We start from the raw sequence: 15,864 nt of genomic DNA, 5'->3' as shown, positions 1-15,864 counted from the left end.
TTTATTTTATTATGTTCCCTGTATTCAGAGTTGTGTGTGGGCCTGCTCCCTAACAATTGTATCCTAATTAATTATTTCCAGTAGTGAAGGTACAGTTGTATAATTTATTGCTAGCGGAACCAATGCCGACATTTCATCATAAGCTGTCAGATCGAGGCCCTACTCATGGCAAAATGGCATTCTTTAATCAAGAGTCCCCACAACTACAAACAAAATCAACTTTTGTTTAGGTTCTTGTTAGCAGACAAAACCGTACATATAGTTTCAAGTGTACGGTGTATCTATTGAACAAGATAAACTAACGTTGTTAGTATAATCCATTCATTTCACCTCTTTATCAAACTTGTCAACACTTATGAGTAACGTTTATTATTATTATAATGAAACCTTCATTGGCAACACTTACTGCGGGATTAGCACGAGTGAACACTCCCATGTACATTACCAAAGCTCTATAATCCCCATGTGAAGGTTAATGAAGATATACCCAATGCTGTACAATGACCACTCAACCAAGCATAGTCAACCGCTCCCAAATATTATATTCCTGAAGCAAGCTACATACTGTACACTGTCGATCTGAAAGTTACCTTTATAAAAGGAATGAAGAATGTTGGTGTTCAAAAGGGAACTGCATGGTGTCTCGAAAGCAGGTTTTTTCCATAGCATTATCAATGGTACATTTTTGGGTATAATCTTAACCACGTAGTCTGAGCTATTTCTCAACATTTTACCTTTTCTGTTGTAAAATAAAGTGGTTTCAGCCTTAAGCCTACAAAAGGTAATGCCACTTAACAGCTAAACACTTTTTAACAAGGGGTCTCGTGATTCTTTCCTAAAAGTCAAAAATTTCCGGGTATGTGGCAATTGCTGCTGTGACCTGTTATCCATTTGTTTCAGGTCTAAGGTTATGGCCAATTCCCAGTCTCTGTTCAAGGCTAAGTGGTCTTGACGAATGATGTTCCATCTGCTTCAGTCATTAAGTTTAACATAACAATCCACGCCCTAGCAAACTTCGGTTACACCAATCCCCTTTTAGCTTTATTAGCCTATTTCTATCTTGTGAATCTTAAACCTGCAGGGTCATTGTAGCTCATTGCTTAATTATTGCGTAGGAATGCCAGATCTCTAAAGCTACTGCAGACTCCTTGGCTTGGGTTGGAGTACCACCTTGGTATACAGATTTTAGGGATTTTTACTACCTCCTTGCAGTACTCAACTAGTTCTATAGCCTAAGTATAAGTTCTGTGGCCACTTTCCCACATCTGGGATAGTGTGCCTGTGCTCCCAGGCAGAATTTATCTTTTCACTTGGGTATGATTTTAACTCTGTGAATGTGATTCCACTATTAAAGAGCAGCAAGGCCTATGAAGCATTCAGGACCTTTAAGGTATAGAAGTATTCTTAATCCAATCTATATTAATCTCCATGGATTTTGGTAATACTTACTAGATGCTGTAAGTCTTTGACCAAATCCCACAAAAGGTCACCATTAATACATGAAGGGCATAACTCCTCAAAGGTGACCTGAAACAATATTTTGAGACCCTTCCTAACTAATTGCTCCAGAGGGTCCTGAAGCCTTAAATAACTAAGGTCTAAGGAGGCAAACTTGTTAAGCTTCTCTATTTTGGATGGTTGCTATAAATTAATTAGTGGCCAAGTGGGGAAACATGTCCAAAGCGTACCCAGTGCGGTTAGTCTTTCACAGCATTCGCTCGCCATATCCACGGGTTTTCCTAGACTGCCAGTTTCTCCACATAAATTCTTTTCTTTCAGCATGTCAAGCGCTATCCAGCTCATAACATCCTCTGTGGTTAACAGCGCTGAGAAGTTTTGCCTAGATTTTAAACCAAGCTGACAGTATGGTATATTACAGTTTCTGGCCATGCATTGACCGCAACCATAATAACCAATGACTGGGTCAAGACCCCACATCTGTGCACGAGTGCTTTTCTTGATCGCTTCATAATAAACTACATTTAAGTGACCTCCGGATTACAAGCAAAGGGAGATTGGTCAAAGTTAGTCTTCTGTTTAGTAGGCGCCAGTATTTAAATACTGCTTTTTAACATCAATTGAAAAATAAAATAAGACAATTTCTATGTGCATGGCCTAACTTTGACATTTACAATTATGTGACAGTGTGCTTGTGTGCTACTTTTGGAAAGTAGTGAACAGCAAGTTTTACTTCCATCAGCAAAAGTTTGATAAGACATTTTGACTAATTCTAAAGGTGGATTACATAACTACAATGCTAATAAACACGAAGTACTAAATATAGTCTTGCCTTCCTTTTGGTAGTAAACTGAAAACCCAACCAGCAAGCATTGCAGCCCTGGTAAATACAAGTTGCAGAAGAAAAAACTAGCTATTTAAGGCGCAACCAAAATATCTAAATCTTAATTTGTTGAAGTCTGGGGAAATCTGAAGAGACCCTCACAAGATGCTATTTCACAAATCTATTGGATTTTGGGATATTTCAAAAGGGAGATCCTTGTAGACGTTCACGGTCAATGTCTTGCTCACTTCCTATTTGGATACCTGACTCTTTCCTCAAAGTACCAGACACATAAACCAGGGTAGTATAGTACCATTTGTTCCTCTTCCCCAACCCCCCCCCTCCCCCCCCTTAAAAAAAAAAAAAAAAAAAAAAACTTTTTATTTGTGTTTTGGACAAACCAGATCAAGGAATTCTTGGCAACCAGTGGAATGCCGCCATCACCCCCCCCCCCCCCCCCCCCCCCCAAAAAAACACACCTTTTTAACCATACCACCCCTGTGAGACGTATTAAATTAGTAATATCATCCAGAGGGCAGTATTTTTAACTCGCCAAGACCCCACCACTCCTATCGCTTTGAGCATTCACATTGTTGAAACCAAAAGAGCTCCCACGTATTCAGTCAGTCGCAGCACGTTCGTTCTGTAGCAGAATGGGAAGAAACCCAATGATGAAGCATGCCTCCAAGAGGTAACCCTAGTGGGTGAAGGTTTTCATACAAAACTTTTTTTTTTTCTTTTTTTTTTTTTTTTCCTCTTCTCACTGTGGAAGTTCCTTCGGACTGGGCTTTTTTGTAAAAGTACTGTTTAATGAGGTGACAATTCCCAGAGGCTGCAAAATCACTGATCAACATCACTGCTGTTTTTGTTTTTCAAAAAAGGGTGGGCACAAAAACCAGACTTTCTTTAGCCATATTTCCCTGTTGAAGCCTTTTACCAGTGATTCATGCAAAACGGATTTTGTAGAGTAAACTTATCTAATTCCAAAACTCTGTATGTGTTCAAAAGGTGACCTTTTTAACTTGTCTAGCAGTGACTTTTTTTTTTTTTTGTTTTGTAGAAAATTGCCTAGAAAAGCCAGACAATGTAAAAATATTTTACTATCTTACTTGTGGTTTGAAATTAAAGTGCAGTGTATCAATATAACGGATGCATGGCAAGAGCTTGAAATCTTGCTCATGTTAATAAATTTGAATGACCACGTCTCTTACAATGGCAGCCACATCTAGATATGGTTTTCAGTGGGCAGATGCTGTAGATTCTAAATGTTAAATCATGTTGCTGTCAGCCAGGATGATCAAGCCACGGGTGAGATATTTGAGCCACATCAGTAACTGCTGGACTAACACAAATAAATGTAGTAGTGAAAGCTACTATGGAGGTGGGAATTCTGAGGAAAGGAGCCAAATATCATTGGTGCTCATGTTGAGAAATAAGCTCTTTCAGCTTCTGATCAGGTCCTAGAAGCTGAGACCAAAGGCCCCTGCAGAAAGGCCTTTTACAGCACAAGGACGAGTACTCAGGCTGTTACTGAATTGCCAATAGGCGAAGTAATTGTTTACAAATAGGATATGGATAGATACTCTGAACCAGTTCCTATGAACATATCGCATTGCTCTTGCCCATTATATAGTTGGCTAGAATCCTAGTTGCCTGTCTGATCTATTTAGTACTGGGTGGAGTTGGTGGGTTCGTATTCCTGAAGTATCTAGGTGTGAGCAGGTTAAAATCAGTTTCGTATATAGTTAAGGTCACCCTTTCTGCTCCTAGAGTGAGGTGATAGATTATCTTTTAAACTCATGTTGCCTGATGGACACTTTAGCTGGTTGAATGTGACTAGCTGTGAAATCCTCGGGCACAAGCCATCTCGTTCAAGTGCCTAAACTCTGACTAGGTGCACACACTACCATGACTTTAGTCGGCTGAATGCTTCTCAGGAGGTTACCATAGGCCATGCGGCTCATTGGTAAATACTATCCCTTTACCTGGTGCTTTAATACTATAACTATACTTTGGTGACACATAAACCATCCCACATGCGTTGGTATCTTGTAGCCTTTCTTTGTATTTTATTGTCCTTTTTTTACTCGTACATTGCTGTGCCTTTTTCAAGAGCTTGTAACTGACTGAATATTGGGTTTGTGTAGTGTCATGCTTTCTAACCTCAACACCAGAGTTTCTTGTCCCTGTGAATTCGGTGAACTCCCACTGTTATCATTAAAGGAACCCCAGCCTAAGCAATTGTTTGGTTTGGGTAACGGGTACACAGATGTGTAAACACGTTTAAAACAAATGCTCAATGAAATATTTCACTCACAATCATATATAGACAAATCTTAATTTTATTGGGTAGGTTGGAGCGTTTCTAAATTATTTGAATTGTTGGACACAAATATGCTAAACTCTAGCATATCACTGCCTCCTCTCTCCCCTCGCCCTCCTTCGCCTTATAGATGCTAGTTTTTGGCTGTTCACTTGCGGCTACCCTTCCTCCATGCTATATTCTGTTTGCTGTACTGGGGCTGCTCCACTGAATCCAGATTAGGATTCCAATTTAACTTTGACCCTTAAAATTCATTTACATCTACAGAACGTTTAAATTTTTGTCTCCATTATACTTCAATAATTTTAATATCTAATTTTCTAAACCACACTGGTCACCCAGGGCCCGCAGAACCAAATGTCTACACACTTCCTGAAGTAAGCCTTGAAAGGTATTGATAGTCTGGACAGCCAATTACTATAATTTATGGGCAAGATTATAGTGCAGTAGTGTTGGTGCCCAAGAGGTTGGTGGTTGTGCTCAACTGCCACAATGATTTCAGTTTCACCCCCATTAACTTAAACTTCTGTTTACTGTGGTTGTATTGCTTGAGCATAGGTGGTTTGACTTGACACTGCTCCATTCTCAAAACTGGCTCGATTTGTTTAATTTATCTGCCTACTGTTTCCAGATTAGTATGTAGAATTTCATGCAGTAACTCATTGCATTGAATCAGTTGTGCAAACCTTTGCATGTAGGATTTCATGCAGTAACTCAATGGATTGAATCAGTTGTGCAAACCTATCCTGTGCCAAGTTTGAAATTGTGAAGTATGTTTTTTGCCTTGATCTGAATTTTTTTTTTTTTTTTTTTCTTTTTCTCTTTCTTCTCTCCAGAGCTTTAGGGACTCCAAATAACGAAATCTGGCCGGAAGTGGAGTCGTTGCAAGATTATAAAAACACATTTCCTAAATGGAAAGCTGGAGGCTTGGCAAACCATGTTAAAAACATTAATCAAGAAGGACTTGATTTGCTTGCTGTAAGTTCTGCGTGGTGTTATCCGTTGAAGGGCCTCTTGGTCCATGGTGTTTAAACATGCCTAAGTCACAAGTAGCGGCTCTTTATGTGCATTTATTCCTGTTTACCTAAATTGACCAAACTCATGTCCTGCTTTTGATTGTGCTTTCATTACTGATGCCCTGATATTATTGAAATTTTGTGACTGTGATTTTCAAAGTTCTTCTTTTCTTTGCCATGCAGATTATGCATAGGAGATGTATCTTTTGAGTTAGTTGCTTAGTTAGTTGCGAGGTGTTACAACTATTTTCAGAGAGCCACCGAGATGAAAGGAGTAGTTACTGGGGCCTGCTGTGGTGGCTGAGGCCTTTTACTCCTGTTGTCTCGGATCCTGGCTTATTGTGGTACCTGAGCAACTGTGCCAAACACCCCATCAGCACCTGACTCTCGAATAGAATTGTCTGACCATTCAAAGGCTCCTTCAGGGACTGGGGTGAGAATGGTTTGGTTGATATTGAGGGTGTGGGGGCGGGGGTGTACATAGCCCCACAACTCAAAATACACATAGCATTCGGCTGGACAATTTATTCTTGCTAACTTTAGGGGGTGTGCAAAATTTTTTTTTTTTTTTTTTTTTTTTTTTTTACCTCTACTAATACAAAGTAAGACGTTTACAAACAACTTCCTCAGTCCCTCTGGGGTCAGTGCTCTAGTGCTTAGGCAGTTCATGTCCTACTTCCTCTTCTAGTAATAGTGATTTTTCCCCTTTCACTATAAGCAACATCCGAAGGTAAGCCCCACTAATAGTCGCAGGAGTTCCATTCAGTCTGAAAATCGAGTGTTCCAGCACTCTAGCACTATATAGCAAGCAAGATCCTCTGGGGCTGACTGGCACAATCAGTGATTTGCGTCTACAGGATCGGAGTCCCTTAGTGACCAACCACTGCAGGTGTTGGTGTGGCAGTGGTTGGTTCAAGCGAGTTCCCTGTGTGTGGCCCAGGCGGCCTGTGGTTGGCATTCCTGGAGTTCCTCGCACATGATTGTGCAACCTCAGTGACCAGAGGTTCTTTGCTGCTCTTCCTTGGAGGATAAGTCTTTTATCCTTTGCATGGTGGATAGAAAGTTGTGCGCAGGGCCTGATGCTTTACACCTTTGTAGGTGCATAGGGGTCCACATGGCAGCTTCGCTCCTCTAGCACCTAGCCCAATCAAGTCACACTTCTTGCTGGGCCAAGTGACCACCTACCATATCACCTCTATACGGGGGTCACTATCTCTACTGCACAGGACTTCAGCCCGATCACCACAACGATGTCCATGGCTCACTTCATGGTGGCTCTCCTCTAGAATGATGGTCGCTGACTTTATCCTCAAACTGGCAGTGATCTAATCCATGCAGCAGCCATGTTCTCACAAAAGATCTACAGGATTCCTCACTGGACCTTACTCCCTCCCATGCGCTCTTCCTCACAGAGCACACGGGTCGTGTCAAGCAGAGGTGATGGGGCTCCAGGGCAAGTGGTCTTGGGTTTCCAGGGTGATGACCCTTCACCTAGCTGGGAGGCTAGCAGGCCTTGTGACCAGCAGAAATATTGGAGCGCTTCACCTCCTCACACCGCCTGAGTAGCTGCTTCAGTTCACAATTTTTGTGGTCTCAAGGTTCCCTTCTTAGTGTCCATTTCCAGACACCAGGGGCTGAATTATAAATTGTGCCCTGTTACCAGTGTGTAGCCCGGCACACATTGGTATTACAGATGGAGCTGCAGATGCATGTAGGTAGCACAAGTTCACTGCTGCTTTTTACATATTCTTGTAATAAAGCACACTATCCTTGTTTGTACCTGGCACACCATTTGAAAGTTGTGCAATGACGCAAAAAGTATAATGCACTGTTTGCATTATAACAGCCCCAAATGTAACTTTAATTCTTTGTATTTTGAAGTTTATGTTGGGGTCTGCTTCCTTTTGAAATGCCCACTTCTACACTGCTTTCCTCCAGAAAGTCTGTTGCAGCAGGAGTGTCTCCAGATTTCCACAAGATAGGTTGTGCAGTGACTAAAGTCTACACATCGATATTAACCACATTGATGTGTACTTCAAAGGATTAACCCAAAGCTCCAAGCCCTACTCTTTGATTCTCTTACCAGCCTCATCTCCTTCCTGAGAGGTGCACAAACCCCTTCCTTGTGACCTCTCACTGAATAAAAGAGCACCCTTTGAAGTGTACAGGTGAGGCCTGGTCTTCCCCTCCTCATTGTGTCACACCCAGCTTACAGAAATTCTCAAATCGGTCTGGGGGAAATCTATACCTCCACTTCATTTCACCATGCAGGCCTGGGTCTCCCAGAATGGAACCCAGTGCCCTTCATGTTTTGTGCCATACAAAGGCACACATACACCATACACACACTGAATGGTACATGGGGAATATGAATACAGTACTGTGCAGAGGCACACATATCCAGCTCTTGCATTTACCATGTGAACACTGCCCAGCTTTGTATCCTTTATGTACTGTACAATTCATAGGCAAACGTACTTATCCTGCACAAGCTGAGTTCCTCATGTATTGCACCAATTCCAGCTACGCACATGCACTTAATCTGCATGTGCTGCAATGCTGTGTATCCATTAGGTACTGAACCACTCTAAGGAACATGAATACACAATGCGCACACTACTACGTACGGCTTAGTCCCTGACGGGCACCCACCACAGACACCCATACATCCTGCGCACGCGCCCGACTTCTGTGCAGCACTTCACACCGACCGGATGTAGGCCAAGGGTAAGTTAAGCACACAGTAGCAGAACTTCTCAAAAGTAGGTGAGCCTGTAGGCCTCATTCCAATGACACGGCTCGAAAAGGACATGTTCACTCCTACCGATCTCTACACGTTCTGCTGCCACCACCACGCATTTGCTGCTTTAACTTATGGCGAAGGCAGTAACTGGCTACCGCTATGAGGGTAGCGCATTGGCTGCCCCCCCCCCTCATGGTCCAAAAAGACAGTACTCCATGAGACAGGCATATGTCATGGTGACCTGCATGATCGTGTTTGCTTATGTCAACAAGTCAGGATTAGATAATCTGACATCCATACAGTTAGGCACATAGGGCGGAGGTTCATGTTCTTTGCCTTGTAGAGGACGTTTCCACATCAACAGATCTCCTACAGGAAGATGTTGCACAGAGACGATTTCTCTAATTGACATACACTGAAATTTTTACTATAACCTAGTTGGGGCAAGGTCATTGGGCCAGTGAAGCTTCTGTGTGTTGCTTATGGCTTAGACTGGCGAAGGCGGCTTTAGAAATCTATACCCTGATGGCTGGATTACATTAAATCTGTTGGGAAATAGTATTTCCTGGTCAAATTTACTGCCCTTGACAAAGAAAAAAGCCTCAACAGGTACCTAAATAACAACTTTGTAAATCTGCAAGTGCTACTTTCTGTGATGGCCTGTTTGGGGAAAGCAGTCCTCAAGCATTGTGCTCTGGACTTAATGTGCTCTTACTTCTTTGTAATCTCTTCAGATTGTGGATCGCATAGGGTCACTTCCCCAGTATTGTTCTATCTTGCATAATCTAATTGCACTAGTATTTATATAGTGCTTACTACCATGACGAGGCATCGAAGTGCTTTTCGGCGAGTAGCACACTACTCCGGAACCAAAAAGGAATTAGTGGTGGATTAGTATAGGGAATATGAGTACAGTTTTAGTATTCTGAGTTAATTTGAGCTGGGCATGTGTGTTTGTTAGTTGGATTGACTGGAGCAATGGCGGTGGGAGGAGGGAAGAATCCAGAAGTGTTTTTATTATTTATAATAATAGGATTTAGGCTTGGGATGAGTAAAGGGGGGGTGGGGGGGGGAGAGTATGTGGAAAGGGTTAGGGAGATCATAGTAGCAGGGGGAGATTTGGATCAATTAAAGGTGAGATAAATGAGGGAGAATTTAGTAGTGTTTGGGATATCATGGTAGTAAACTGAGGTTCTAGTGAGTTAGATGTGGAGGAGTAGGGAAGAGCTTAGGCAGGGGGTATTTAGGAGATGAAAGTAGTAGAATGGGTTTGGGATGAGTCAGAGTGGGAATGGAGGATAGATTGGTAGGCAAAGTAAAGCTTACATGAGTAAAAATTCTTTTTTTATTATTTATAATTGTATGTGTGTGTATATGGGGTGTGTGTGTGTGTATATGTGTATGTATGTATGTGTGTATGTATATATGTGTATGTATATATATGTGTATGTATATATGTGTGTGTGTGTATATATATATATATATATATATATATATATATATATATATATATTCAAGACCTTTGGTGGTTGAAACGCGTTGGTGGCGTTTGGGTTACTCATCTCTGTTGGAAAAATAAGTTTTAAAACACAAGGTTCCCTGTGTATGCCGTGTTTGACCTTGTGTCATTTGGTGGAGAAAGTATTTACAGGGTTGGCCTGTCCCTGACATGAGCACTGACTCAATTGAACGCGCTCTGATAGGGGCCATTTAGAGAGAAAAAAATATATATTATCATTATTTTGATTTATTCTTTATTAATATATATTTAGATTTATTTATGATTATAATTTTATTTATATATTTTATTTTACATTTTTTCTCCAGTACAGTAGGACTAGAGTAATAGATATGTAAGTACATAGTAAGGGAACATATGTCCAAGGAATATAATAATGGGTTTAATATGAGAAGAAAAGTAGTATTGTATAAACTGAGTTTCAAGTTTTGTAATATTTGAAGTTAATTAAAAAGTGTACTTTTCTAACTTTTTATTTATCTTTACTCCATTTTTGAATAGCCAAATACCTATGATAACCTTTGATCCGTGTGATATAAAATGAGTGCAGGGATTCATAAGTATCTAATATAACTTATCTAGGAGCTATGCAATGACCTATGAACATGTTAAGCATAGAATAACCAGTTTAAAGAGCGTGTGTAGTTTGTTACTACATAGTAGCGATACATATTTTCTAAAGATCTATATATATATCTAGAATATACACATAATCAGATTAAAAAATATATTCATCAACACAGGCATATGCAGTCCATAGCTGTTTGAATATGGTGGTTATGAAGGAAAGAGCCAACTCTTGAGTAGTCTTCTGAAGATAAGATAGTTATCTGTGGCTCTTATAGTTGGGGGTAATGAATTCCATAGTTTCTCTGCTTGAACAGAGAAGGATGTACCACTTATTGTCTTTTTTCTTGTATGGTGGTGTTCTAAGGCGGGGTGCCAAATTCAGCTGAAGTTTCTTTGTTGAATGTATTTGGTTATTTTGTTTCTGATAAAAAGTGGTCCTGTTCCATGTATAGCTTTTGTGGGTGATACAACGCAGCTTGAAGGTGCATCTTCTGGCAACTGGTAACTAGTGTAATGCTCTCAAGGCAGGGGTGATGTGGGCTTGTGGCTTTACATGTAATAGCCTGGCTGCGGAGTTCTGCATACGTTTTAGTTTTTTCATAATAGATGGAGATGATCCATGGTAGAGGCCATTGGCATAATCCAGTTTGGATAGTACAAGCAAGATAGTTGCCTGCACCTTGTGTGGAAATCCGAGGTGGGGGAAGATGCGTCGTAGAGTCTTCAAGGTGATGAAGCTTGCTTGTGTTAATGTGTCCACTTGGGTGATTCCAAGGTTTTCAACTTCCTCGGATAATTGAGGTGGTTGTCCGAGATAGTCAGGCCAGGCGCACAGTGGGTCATGATTTTTCCAGTCCCCACATGAGCATTTCTGTTTTGGAGGCATTTCGTTTGAGATGGCTCAAAGTCATCCACTGATCAACACGACTGAGGCAACTGAAGATTAGTGAGTTTTCAATGTTTTTGGGGCATTCTAATTTAATTAGTATTTGTGTGTCGTCTTCATAGTTGTACATTGTAAATTGAAAATCATTGATCAGTTCTGGTAAATAAGATATGTAGATATTGAAAAGCAAAGGTGAGCTGATTGATCCTTGGGGGACCCCTGCTTTTTGTGAGGTAGGGTTTGGACGAGAAAGGGTGAGAATAGATATTAGTTCTTTTTTGAAGGTAGCATGTAATCCAGCTTCTATGTTGCCTTAGTGGAGTCTTTAAATTAGGGTGTCATGGTCAACCGTATCAAAGGCAACAGATCGAATAGAAGCAGTGCAGCAACTCCATTGCAGTCGACTGTTTTTAAGATGGTCTCAGATTGCTATGAGTTCCGATTCAGTGCCTCTTCCTGGGCGGAATCCAGTTTGGTAGTCAAAGTATAGAATTGTCTTCAATGAACTGTGACACCTGGGTAAATGCTGCTCTTTCTATCAGTTTGCTCAGGAAAGGTCCATTTGTGATTGGTCTGTAGTTGTTGGTCTTGCGGGTCTAGGTTGGTTTTCTTTAAGTCGTATGTATGCCTTTTTCAGGTCTACAGGAAAAGTTCCTGTAGTTAAAGAGTTGTTGATGATTCTCCTTAGTGGTGTGGCACCAGAAATAGATAATAGAATGTTCTTGAAGATGTGTGGTTGGCGAGGGTCAGAAGGGCAACCGGAAGGTCTGCTTGCTTTGACCACATCCATAAATTCACCTTGTGATATTAATTTGAAGGACTGTAGAGGCTGGGTTGGCTTATTCTTAGAGGGTATTTTAGGAAAGGGGTTAGCGCTGATGGTTTTCTTCTGTTTTAAATAGGCCAAAGTGTCTGCCTTGGTTGTGTAATGACTTGTCGGTTTGTTTGTGAAATCTTGAGTAGTGGGATGACTTCCTTCCATGCATGTAGGTTTTCGAAATTCATTGAGAATTGTATAAAATTCTTTGGTTGCGGATTTAGCATTTAGAAATCTGTATGAGAAGTACTTTTTTTTTATTTTATTTTTTTATTTTTTTAAGCTTTTTCAATGGATCATTTGTATATTCTGTTAAGTTTGTGTAGCTGCAGTTTGTCTTGACTGTTTTGAGCCAGGTCTGCTGCAACTTTCTGATTTGTTGCTTCATCTTTTTAAGTTCTGTGTTTCGCCAAGGTGTTTTTTCCCCCGTTTTTTAGTTTTTCGGAGTGGTATTAGGATAGCAAAAGCTTCCTGTAGCCACTCCGTTTTGGAACATAATTAATTGTATCTAGATCTGTGATGGCTGTTATTTGTGTTTCTAAGTCATCAAAATTGAGTTTGCTCCAAGGGCGATAGGTGCATGTATGCAAGTAGTTGTGGGATGTTAATTTGTGGTGGTTTATGTCGGAAAGTTATCAAATGGTGGTCTGACCATGTGATTGGCGTGATGCTGTGAACGTTAACTAGTTCAGGCTTAGCAAAAATGACATCTAGGATGTGACCAATGATATGTGTGGGATTGTGTACAATCTGATGTAGGTTAAATGCGATTAGGCCAGTGGTGATAGCTTTTGGATGGGGCATATTGGGTTTGTCAAACCAAATGTTTAGGTCCTTAAAAATGCATAGGTCGGAGTATAATGTAATAAGGGTTGATACAGTAGCTAGAAAAGCGTCTGGGAATGTTGAGTTGTTAGGTGGAGGGCTATAAAAGAGGAGAAAGTTACAGGAGGAAGTGGGAGTAGGGTGGCATCTGGTGAGGAGGGCTTCACAACCTTGTATGGAAATGTCTGTTTTACTGAGGTTTAGTGCTTGTTAGAATATAATAGCTAGTCCACCTCCTCTCTGGCTTGTGTGGTTTTGTGTGATGGTTTGATAGTCCGGAGGAAGTGATTAATGCAACACTGGGGCCATGTCATCTCCCAACCATGATTCTGTTAGGAATAGTCAGGTTGTGTGTCTGTGACCAGGTCGTAGATGTGGTGCTTGTTTTTTGAGTGACCGAGCATTAATGAGCTAGCAGTTTAGAAAAAGCGTGTTAGTGGCGGTGTTTTGTTTAGGAGAAGGGTGAACAGTATATTTTGAGCCTGTAGCAGGTGTTAGTTGTGATAACTGTGTGAGGGTCATAATAGTCTTGTTTTTCAATAGTGTTCCTCCTCCAGCAGGTTTAGGAGGCATTTTGTTGGGTCTGTGTGTGTGGGTGGTGGACTTCGTGGCTGAGAGACACTTTTTTTTTTTTTTGGTAGGGTAGCCTTATTGTGTAATAGACAAGGGGATGCAAAGTTGAGTGGCATATTTTGTTTGCGTCTGTTTAGTGTGGAAGGAATATGGGTTAAGGGTGATAGAGGACCATGTGGATCATGATGTAAGGCTCTATATTGTGCAGTGGATGAGAGGCGGGTGAATCAATGTTGCTATGTTGGGGTGCTTGTGGTAGATGTTTGAAGAGTGAGAATGTAGTGCTAAATATTGAACGGGATTTGTATTCTTTGTGTAGTTATGAAGGGTGGGAGTGGGTGTGACGATAAGTATAAAGAAAATTTGTTGATTTGATGTGCTGGTGTGTGGTCTGTATTTTTTTGTTGATGGGAATGTTGATGTAGTGGTTTTCGGTGAGGGATTTGTATACAAGTTAGTGCTGGTGAGTGGAATTAGAGTATTACAGGGGGTGTTGATGTGTTTTGGAGATGAATGTATGAGGTGTGTAGGAAGGGATGGATGTGTGTCAGGGGAGTTTGTATTAGTTGTGATGACTGGAAGAGGTAATGTGTGGTGGAGTGTGAGGATTGTATGGTTGTGGATAATTTGTGAACAGAGGGGAAGGGTGTTTGTTGATGGTGTTGGAAGGCTGGGTTTAGGAATTGTCATGATGAAAGGTGGTCTGTGTGGAGCAAATAGAGGATAGTGTTGTTGGTTTGTATGAACCGGGAATGTGCCATCACCCACACAACACAAAACCACATTATACATTACTTTCAGCCTTCCAGATACAGATTGTGTTAGTGGGAGTGGACAGAGTAGTGTTTGCTGTGAGAATGAAGGTGTTTTACTGTTGGGATTGTGGTGGATATGTTTATAGGTGTTGTATATGGGGTATTGTGTTGGGACATTGCAATCTGTATGACGTCAGTCTGTGATACAGGAGTTGGATGTCTTTGCTGATGATGTGTTTGCATGTTGATGGATGTGAAGGGAGTAAGTTCCTTTCTGATAAATGGGACATTGTGCAGCATGTCTGGCCCTAGTCCCTACCAGTCCCAAACAGGCAGCTGCCCTTGTCTTCTCCACCCTTAACCTTGACCCCCAGGCTCAGACACCCTGAGCCCTAGGCTTAAAAAGCCCTGCTGGCCAATAGAAACCTAGTCCTAACCCAAACCAATCAGATTTGTAACCGTAATTCAAACAACCAATGGGAGACCCTGCCCTAATCACCAATCATTCCCCTATTCCAGACAACCAATCACAGTCCCAACCCTAGAACCACAAACCAATCAGACGCTCGGCCCTACTACCAATCAACCTCAGATGTGACCTGTCTGTAGACATTTTACAAGTATGAAACCCATGCATACTTTGGGTGGGGGTGAAAACAAATGCAGGAATTAAAGATGGTATGTTTTCACCAGCATGCTTTTCAGCCGAGATGGTTGGGGGTGGGGGATAGGAAAGGTAACTTGCCTATGAAGTAAACTTGCTGTGAATTTTAATTGCATTTTCCTTAAGTATGCCATCTTCCCGATGCACACAAATTTGCGTAATGGTACTGCCTACTTGAGTCTTTTATCTTAGCTTCTTGCTAGGTGACTCCAGACCTGAAGATAGTTAAATATATGTTAATCTAAAAAAAATAACAATGATCACTGTAAATTTGACTTTTTCTACAGAAAACCTTGATCTATGATCCTGCAAAGAGAATTGCAGCCAAAGAGGCCTTGAACCACCCGTACTTTGATGACCTGGACAAATCCAATCTTCCAGCCAATCAGAACAAGAACTAATTAAAATGCTCCCATGGAGATAATTTCCTGCTTTGTTTCGGGATTACACTTGTAACCTTCGGTGAATCACCACTTTTATTTTTCTTGTCAGTCCTGTCTGTCCTTTATATGTATTTGCGTGTATTTTTGTGTAAAGGATTTTCGACATTTAGATTGCTTTATAAGGATACATAAAATGTAAATAAATCTATCTAATATTTGTTAAGCATTTAAATGTGATGTAGGCAAATCTTATGAGTTTCTTTAAAATAAACTTAAATTCTATACTGTGTGAGTTTATTCTTTTAAAATTGTGCCTTTTGAGTTGAGTGGTGACATGGGTGCTCTTGTATGCCTTGTTGATGCCTCAAATGCCCATGTTCTGTCAGAGGAGGGAGGTGAGCCTCCTTGAAACATGCTTGCACAAGGCTGTGCTTGTAGTCTGCATTGACTCTCTTGCAGTTGCCCATATCAGAAGGACATCTTTGCTGAAAGCCCTTGTTGCGTGTGAG

At 41.0% G+C, this 15,864-nt stretch overlaps 1 protein-coding gene across 1 annotated transcript in view; it reads left to right on the top strand.

Annotated features, from left to right (window-relative positions):
• CDK1 (cyclin dependent kinase 1) overlaps positions 1 to 15,637 on the top strand; it is a 97,837-nt gene extending 82,200 nt beyond the window's left edge. The window contains exons 7-8 of the mRNA XM_069240921.1: positions 5,441 to 5,582; positions 15,260 to 15,637. Coding sequence (XP_069097022.1) covers positions 5,441 to 5,582; positions 15,260 to 15,373 — 256 coding nt within the window. The 3' untranslated portion in view covers positions 15,374 to 15,637. The remainder of the gene's footprint in view (positions 1 to 5,440; positions 5,583 to 15,259) is intronic.
• The last annotated feature ends 227 nt before the right edge of the window (positions 15,638 to 15,864 follow it).

The sequence above is a fragment of the Pleurodeles waltl genome, chromosome 6 (assembly GCF_031143425.1).
Source record: "Pleurodeles waltl isolate 20211129_DDA chromosome 6, aPleWal1.hap1.20221129, whole genome shotgun sequence".
In the NCBI taxonomy this organism is placed as follows: Eukaryota; Metazoa; Chordata; class Amphibia; order Caudata; family Salamandridae; genus Pleurodeles; species Pleurodeles waltl.
Note: the sequence above shows the minus strand (reverse complement) of the source record. Positions and strands in the feature narration are given on the sequence as shown.